Source organism: Varanus komodoensis, unplaced genomic scaffold (assembly GCF_004798865.1).
Source record: "Varanus komodoensis strain SLA01 unplaced genomic scaffold, ASM479886v1 scaffold32, whole genome shotgun sequence".
NCBI lineage: Eukaryota > Metazoa > Chordata > Lepidosauria > Squamata > Varanidae > Varanus > Varanus komodoensis.
In genome coordinates, this window is record NW_025335798.1 from 136580 (window position 1) to 145804 (window position 9225).

At 45.0% G+C, this 9225-nt stretch overlaps 1 protein-coding gene across 1 annotated transcript; it reads right to left on the bottom strand.

Annotated features, from left to right (window-relative positions):
- Window positions 1-3282: 3282 nt before the first annotated feature.
- Window positions 3283-4242, bottom strand: LOC123027496 (olfactory receptor 4S2-like). The gene has a single exon (XM_044438423.1). It carries the CDS (start codon window positions 4219-4221, stop codon window positions 3283-3285), a length of 939 nt encoding a protein of 312 aa, XP_044294358.1. The 5' UTR covers window positions 4222-4242.
- Between the last annotated feature and the right edge of the window lie 4983 nt (window positions 4243-9225).

A 9225-nucleotide genomic window follows, 5' to 3' on the forward strand; every position in this document is an offset into this window, starting at 1 on the left:
TATTCAGTCAAATTTTGCATTATAGCCCTTTCCTGCCTCTGCTACTTCTTGCCTCAGTATGAGAGCCACTCCGTTTCCTCTCAGTAAAACACATGGTGATTGTCTGACAGATAATGTCCCATTCCAGTTTACTTTAGTTCACTTGCACCAAGTACAGTGGTACCTCAGCTCACGAACACCTCAGTTCATGACCAAATTGGGTCGCAAGCAGAAATTTCAGGGGAAAATTGCCCTAGTTCGCGAACTCTGCACTGGGTGACAACCACAATCACGCCTGTCTCCCCCCCCCCCCCCCCCCCGAAGCACAATCTCTATCGCACGATTATGGTTTGGACTCTCCCTCCAAGCAATAACCTCCCCCGCATCTAGGTTAGTGTTCTCTACTGTACTGTACTTTGTTACGTCGCTGTTCTTTGTTACTTTGTCTCAGATTTTTGTGATTAAAAAAATATTTACAGAACGGATTAACCTTATTTACACTGAACCTTATGGGGAAATTGGACTTGGGTCATGACCAATTTGGGTCATGACCAGAGTCCTGGAGCAGATTAAGTTCATGAGCAGAGGTACCACTGTACTGCAATGTTTAAACATTCCATTTCTGGCTTTATAGTTTCCGGTCTGCATTGATTCATACTTCTCACGTTCTGTGTTCCAATTGTATGTTCTGTGCAGCATGGATGTTCCTTTTGCTTTTTTCTTATCAGGAAAAATAAATCAATTGAATAGGAAAAGACAAAATAACTGCATGCTGTATTTCAATCTAGGATCATTCCAACTGGAAGCACCCAGGGACAGATGGGATTGGGAGGAGGAGGTATAAATTTATTCCCCATTCATTTATTCTTTTCTGAACAACTTCAGCCAATTTGCTTTCTCTATGAGGTTCCCTACGGATAAGGAAATGCTGGGTGCCAAGGGCTTCCTTTCTGCGTTCCTGAATGGCACTTTCTCTCCATTGACTCTTGGTTTTGCATAACTATTTCTAAAGTAACTTGCCTTCATTTCCCACTTCTGCTCAATGGGAATTATTGCTGGAGCAGAAAAATGTCATTCCAAAGGAATGCTTTCATGCTGCTATATGGATCTCCTTTAACAGTGCTTTGCATTCATGATCTTGCAGTCACCTGTCTCCATTTTCCCTTTTTTTCTGAGCAATGCAGGTTGTCGCTGGAACTGAAAAATATGGGCCCAAACAAATGTGGAACTCCCCCCAACCCTTAGTGTCAAACTGTTGCCCTTGAGCTTCCCTTGCCATTGTTTGCCTTTTATATGCAATAGCTTGCTACAGTGGGTTCTAAAGACTGCTTTGTGTCTTGGTACATGGATCTCTCCCACCCACCCTGCACTCTGTGTGTTGCTCCAAACTCCTGATTCAAGGCAGAGTTTTACTGACAAACTTCTTTCTGAAGACAGATTCTGGGGAAAAGACGTTCCTGAAGGCTCTGGGACCAAACGCCCTGTCCAGAGAGTGGCAAGCCTCACTGGAGCATTGTGAGCAGGGTCGCTTTGGGGCAGGAATGCAGAACCGTGGCCCAAAGACCCAAAGCAGTCCACGGAGTTTCCACTACCAGCCTGTGGATCCTCCTTGGTTCCTGCAGGAGTAGGGTAGGCCTCCAAGCCCTGCCTCCATGAAGCAATTTGCACTATATTCTCCGGTGCCAGCATCAAGGAACTGGGCCAGTACTGGGAGGAGCAGCCATTCTTCCCAGCACCAGGCAAACCTTCCTTCAGATGCCTTTCTCCACCTTCAACAGGGATAGCAGGAGGCACTCTGGAGTAGGTGCATAGGCGACCTCCACCTGCAGGGCTGGCCAAGCCCCTTTCTCTCTCAGCACAGAGAAAGGAAAACTGGGCAGGGATGGGGGTGAGGATGTAAGTGTCTGTGACCGTGTCCACAAATATCATCCGATCCACAAAAGGTCTTGTGGGGACTGCAGGTGGGGGTGGAAGCCACACACCTTCCGCTATGTAATCCTGCTCATGAACAGGGATCTTCCATAGAGATCATTATCCCTGGTCCTCCAGGTAAGGTGCTAACATGTGTGGGGGGCTTTTCTGTGTCTGCCCCCATGCCCCATCTTTGAAACACCTGGGAAATCTATATAGTTCCTTCATTATTTATGTTTAAAAAGGCAGTTAAAGCCTTATAGGGTGGAGGTGGAGGAGGGGAACACTTGGCTCAACAATAAGAAGGACCTTGGGGTTGTTGAGGATCACAAGCTAAATATGAGCCAACAATGTGATGCAGTGCCAAAAAGGACAAACACTATTTTGGGCTGCATTAACAGAAGCATCACTTCCAAAACATGTGACATACAAGTTCTATTATATTCAGCACTACCCAGACCTCACCTGGAGGACTGTGTCCAGTTTTGTACACCTAAGTTTTAAAAGGTTGCAGAAAAGCTAGAAAGGGCACAGAGGAGGACAATAAGGATGATTCAGGGAGTGGCGGCAAAGCCCTATGAGGAAAGATCGAGAGAACTAGGCACACTCAGTCTCAAGAAGAGAAAACTGAGGGGTGATGTGATAGCACTCTACAAGTACCTGAATGGCTGTCACAAAGAGGAAAGACAAGATCTCTTCTTGTTCATTCCAGAGTGCAGGGCATAATGGACTTTAAAAAAAACAGATTTAGAGTAGACTCCTGGGAGAATTTCCTCACTGTCAGAGCAATGCAACAATGGAACCCATTACCTGGGGAAGATGTGGGCTCTCCCTCCGTAGAAACATCCAAAAAGGGTCTGGACAGTCATCTGAGTGGAATGGAATGATTTAGTGTCCTGCAATAGCAAGGGAATGAATCCAGTAGCCTTCTGGCCCCTTCCAACTCTGCTGTTCTATCATTCTATGATCTATCAGACTTCTGAGTCCTCCTAGATATTCTGGCTGCTGTGAGTTGTATTACTCATCATTGTATTTCATATTTTCTTATGGTTTTTAGTGTCCATGAGTCTGATCCACATAAAGAGGAAGAGCAGGTTATAAATCATTTAAAATAAATAAATACAACACCATTTCTGTAGTGTGTTTATTTGCATGCTTCTGTGTATTTATAGACTGTTCTGTATGCCAGTGCTCAGGATGGCTTATGACAAAATTATGCAGGTTAAAAGCATACAAAAGGGAATAACAATAAAACATACAAATGCAGCATAAAAACCCACAGCATGGTTCAAACACATTAAAGCTGAAACCTGGGGAAATAAAAAGGTCTCCACCTGACATCAAAGTAAAAGGCAGGTCGGCCTATTTTAATATTATGTTTGCAGGTTGCTTTCACATCTTTGTTTTCTCAGAGACTGTCACTTTCCAGCTCCATAGTTTTCTCATGGCATTCTTCACCTCCTCATTTCTTAGTGTGTAAATTAACGGGTTCAGCATTGGGGTAATAACAGTGTAGAACACAGCCACTGTCTTGTCTTCTGAAAAGTTGCTGGAAGGACGTATGTAGGTGAAGGTGCATGGGCCAAAAAATAAAATTACTACTGTGACATGGGAAGCACAGGTAGAAAGGGCCTTGCGGCGCCCTTCGGAAGAGTGAAATCTGAGGGAGAACAGGATGACGATGTACGATACGACCAGGATGAGAAAGCAGCTCAGAGCAATCATTCCACTGTTGGCAACCACGATGATGCCGACCACGTAGGTGTCTGTGCAAGCCAGTTGGAGAAGAGGGTGGACATCGCAGAAGAAATGGTCGATTTTGTTGGGACCGCAAAACGTAAGCTGGGTGGTGATCAGAGTCTGCACCAGGGAATGCACGAGGCCTCCCAGCCACGAGGCTGCCACCATCCGCCCACAGACCTTCTTGGTCATCACCGTGGTGTAGTGCAGCGGCTTACAAATCGCGATGTACCGGTCGTACGCCATCACCGTGAGGATGAAGATCTCTGTGCAGCCGAAGAAGTGGACGCCAAAGAGCTGTGCAATGCAGCCTATGAAGGAGATGGTTTTCTTTTCCACCAGGAAGTCTGTGATCATCTTCGGGGCTGTAACCGAGGAGTAGCAGATGTCTATAAAGGATAAGTAGCTGAGGAAAAAGTACATGGGAGAATTCAAGCGGGAGCTGAAGGCTGCAGTGACAACAATGAGGAGGTTTCCCAGCACGATGACGAGATAGAAGAGCAGAAAGAGCACAAAGCATGCTTTCTGCACTTCTTCATTTGAGCTGAGGCCACAGAGGACAAATTCAGTCACATTGTTAGCGTTCTTCATCGGGGATGTGGTGAGCGGTATGTCCAGGTGACCTGCAAGAACACACAATGAACATACTCAAGAATTGGCATGTACTGTTGGTGCACACGCAAGAGCATCACAGGGTGAAGTCTGGAGGTGGCAGAGTGGATTCTTACCATGCTGAACCATGGTGAGAGATTGTGTTTTTTAATATTCGCCTGCAGAGCGAGCGGGGGGGGGGGGAATTAAGCTCTCTGCAAGTAAAGAAAAATAAGCCCAGCAGACAGCAAAGTTGTTGCAGCTCAGCTACTCACGGCAGAGATTGGCTTCTCTTTGCTGAGAACTCTCTCTCTCTCTCTCTCTCTCTCTCTCTCTCTCTCTCGTGTATATTAAAACTTATGAACCAACAGCCAGCAGTGCTACAGTTCCTTCTACCTCCACTACCTGATTCAGGGCATATGAGTTCCACCACGGCTTAGTGAGTTTCAGAATGCATACAATAAAGTTGATACGACCTGAATATCCATCATCCCACTCTTCCTCAATCAATCCACCCCATCACCCACTCTCAGCTAATTATTTTATTAAGCAATCAACTGCATTCTATGGGTGTTTGGGAGAAAAGCCATCCAGAAATTAACAGGGAGGAGAACTAATCAAAGAAGGTCAACAACTTAAAGTAGGAAAATCAGTACATGTTGTAGGTAGGATTGAAATCATGCCATCCTTTGTAATTAACAGTTTCTATATTTCAGTGCAGCATAAACAGTAAACCCCTCCCATCCCATCCCATCCCGTTTAGGCAACTCCATTGCATACACATCAGATTAGCCTGCAGACCGTATGTGAGTGTGACAGTTGAAGGAATGGATGCAGTATGATCCCCTGAAAAACTGTGACTTCTGACACAGTGTAGAGCACAGAAATATGTAGTAACTTCCTATCTGATGAGGCTGGAAATTGGCCCAGTTACTCAATTCTGGCCCATGTTACAGTCATGAGCAAACTCTTCTAAGCCATCCAGAGACTTTTAGTATTGGAATGGCATATAAACACTTTAAATAAATAAACAAGCAAACAAACTATACATTCAACATTTCTGAAAATAGTAAAGGAGGCATTGGTAAATGATCAAAAATTCTTTACATTGTTGAGTGGTGCAGATTTCAGCACTCTCTTTATAACAGGGGCAAAATGAAAATGTATCGAGACCCCCTAATGCAGGAGTGGGCAGTTCTCTAGGTCTAGGGGGCCACGCTGCCTCTCATGAGGAACACATGGGCCACTTGGATATCGCTACTGCTGTAGTGAGCAGCATGGCTGAAATCCCAGAGACCCTGTTTCCCTGCAAAATCCAGCTCTCCACGGTCTCCCAAGCAGCTGTGTGGAGCCTGATTGTGATGGTGCTAAAATTGTAACAGCAACCAAGTGAGAGCCACAAAAACTGACCCCATGTGGCCCTTATGCTGCCCACCCCAAAGGAGGACCTCACTGAGTTCTTTGCAGTAAAACAGCAAGGATGGCCAGAAGTCCTACTTTACAGAGGAGAGTCCTCTACTTTGGAGAGCTAGGAGAGGAGAATCCTTTTTTTTGAAGGTCTCCTCCCTTTGAAGAGTTGTCCAAATCAACCCAGTTAGCTGTCAAGCACGATAAGTGCTAGGAGCGGCCTTGAAGACACACAGGTTAGCTGCTCAGTCTCTCTACCACGGTGTAACTTGTTATCCTTCTATTTAAATACTAGTATTATTTCCAAATTTTCACATGCACACCTGCAAATAATAATTCAACGGAGCGTCCTTGCTTTTGCTGAGGCTTTTCATCTTTCTTTTGGTGGGCATTTGCGTGCAGTGTAAGGAGCAGTATGTGGCAAGCTAAGATCACAATCCAACGTCGGAGGAAATTAGCTGTATTGCGCCCTGATGCATACAGACAGCGCATGGGAGAGTTGTACTGACATTGAGCAATTAAATCCAAATCTGCTGCTGCAATATGAATGTGTGCCCTGGATTAGAGCTGCAAAAACGGATGGAGCAGCAGCAGCAGCATGGCAGAGGGGGAGGGCGGACGTGATGGTGGATCACAGCAGAGATTTGGGGTCATTGCATCCTCTTGCAGAATGCTCCAGTTTTACTGTAATGTGATTATTGTAATGCCCCAGGTAGCCAATTTTACTGTACGTTTATTTCCCATCTTGCTATGACATCTTTGGTTAAACAATAAATTCATTGTGTATATGCTATTTTAACAGATGTTATAAAAAGAAACTGGGACAAATAGCTAGAGTATCTAATATGCAAGCAATACACACCCACACACACTTTTTTAAAAAAGAAAAAGAGAGAAGGAACAAGTACCTTGCTTGTATTTTCAGTTTTCATTGCAGTTTCTAACTGGCCCTGGAGTAATGTGTTGTAAACAATACAAGGATAGAGAGGAGATGGACAGAACTGTTGGAATTTTATGGTACTGAGGACTGAGCTGGCAAAGAGGCCCTTGATCTGGAGGTGAAGCTGCAAAAGCTGCATTTGGAAGAGCATTTCACAGTGGTCCCTGTAAGGAGTCTTGCAAAAGGATGACTTACCTTGTAATACAGTAGCCAGGAACCCTGTACCAAAGGAAGGATGACTCACCTCCTTAGATTGTGATCTTTTAATTTGCTTTCATTCAGGAAAGCACAATAATTAACTTCCATTTTTGGAAGATGTTCATTAGCTTTACCTGGTACCGCCTAAATCTGCACCCTGGCAGAATCTTTGGGGAGGGGAGGGATGGGGCCGGGAGAGGAACCATTTTGTTTACAGAGTATGAACAGTGACACTTGTGCAGAAGCATAATAAGATCCCAGGGGCTGCAAGATGCACAAAAGGGACAAGAGCCAAAGAAGGAACCAAGTTTGAAATTACTTTGGGAAAGTATTGGCAGGAAGCCACAGTGCTCTTTTTGACTCTTCGGTTACGCCTCTGACAATGTTTGTGCAAAATGGTTTCTCCTTCGTGCGTCCTGCTGGAGGGTCAGAAATACATCAGGAGGGTGCAGAATCCGTATGCCTGACCATCTCAAGTCACAGGGTTCTTTGCTCCCCCTTGGGCAGATTGCTGCTAATCTAATCACATCCAGGGAAATTAATGGAGACAACATTATGCCACACTGCAAATAATTGTCCCACAATTGCCACTAAGATCACACACCTGTCCAGCACAGGGTTGCTAAACTGGCAATGGAAACCTTGCTTGGTTCTTATCACGGGCAAAGCTGGCAAGCCCCACGGGCTGTTGCTCCTTGAACCAAATTAAAGCAGTTGGGCGCTAGAAGCAGCACTGGGTGGATGTTCAAATTGCCCGGATCCAGAGAGGGCTGAGCGCCTCCTCTTAGCTACTCTTTTGAAAGACTGTTGGAGGGTGGTCTCATTTGTCTCATTAAGGGTACTACTTTCCCCTCCATGGCTCCAGCTCAGAGAGTGAAGCATTGTTGCACTTAGTTTGCTTCCCCTTCCTACCCGCCAGGACCCAGACAAGGAGAGCAGGTATCCCGGGACCATGTGGAAGGTGAGGGGATACCTGTGCTGAAGGCCTTCTGCCATTCTCATTGGCAGAGCAAGAAACAGCCCAATCAATAGACAGAATGGGGCAGCTGCCTCACGCAGAGGATGCTGGGAGCTGTAGGAACACACTAATTCCCTTCTATCGAAGAACAGACTGGTGAGCTGAATGGCCCCCCTTGTGCCCCCTAAGCTAGCCCACTGTGCTCAGGAGCCATGAAGAGGCTAATCTGAGTCCCATTTCTCATGGAAGGACCACGTGTTAATTAAATAAATAAGTGAAATAAATCAATCAGAAGAATACTATCTTGTCCCCTCTGTCAAAGCAAGTCCAGTTGCCCACCCAGTTGGAAATGAGAGGTACCATCTTGTCATTCACCTCAGGTAGGCCAAACAGGGCCCTGCGCATTGGGAAAATCCAAACGTCACATAACACTATATTCTGGGGGCTCAATATTCTAACCACCTACTGTTCAATGTTCTAGGGTATGAGTTTCCTCAACCCCAGATCTTTCCCAAGACATTTTGCTGGCTCAGACAGCAAAGGAAAAGTCTCACTCATTCTTCAACACTTCATAATCTAACACATCATAGAGCAAACTTTATCAAATCTTTGTTTCCTAAATAAAATTATTATTAGCTTTTAAGGGACACAGAAGAAGCATTTCCAGGGATTAGTTGCAAGAATTTAGTTCCTCTGCCTATTCATTATTAATAATAATTTACAACACAGTCCTCTGCATGTCAACTCAGAAGTAAATCTCTTGGCTCCATTTCACTCCAGGTAAGTAGGTATAAGATTGCAGCCTCAGAGTGTTCAACTTATGAGTAAGTAATAGCACCATCCTATCCAATTAAGTGCCACTGGAAAATGTGTGTTGTGGGGGTAGGCAAACACTTTGGACTGCGGTACATTTGGCAACTTGAGGAACTGTCATGGGACCTACCATAGCATGGCAAAGGACAAGTACCCTGCCCAAGAAGAACAGGTACACAGCAAAGTCTTCTGAGTACACACCATGAAATCTCATTCCCAACACGCTGCCGCTAAAGGTGTCCATGCTTTAAAAAGTGGGAGGGAGAGGACACTTTGGTGGATACCATGAAAGACACCCAGGGACATCGGTGCTCACGGGCACCACGTTGCCTATCGTGGGTGCACAGGACCTCCCTCTTAAGCTGCATGGCACTTGCCCCAGACAATCCCAACAAGGATTGGTTGTGATTAGTTCGTTGTACAGACAACCAACTTCCCAGGTGATAGGGCACAGTTTTGCTTGGTTACCTCTATTCATGAAAACGTGGCATGATTTTTAATACCATGAATTTTTTAAAATATTTTTATTATATAATATCAACAAAGCAAAAACCATAAAATGGGAGAAAAAGTCACTCCATAGATTTAGGCATATACATTTCAATACATGCAAATGAAGACAGAGTGAGAAACAGAGAGAGAAAATACTCTAAGGATACATAAACTTCAACAATGGGAGACCAAATAT

What these genes read in the sequence shown, in the direction of transcription:
- LOC123027496 (XM_044438423.1), bottom strand. Translation starts at nt 4,221, where the DNA reads ATGAAGAACGCTAACAATGTGACTGAATTTGTCCTCTGTGGCCTCAGC.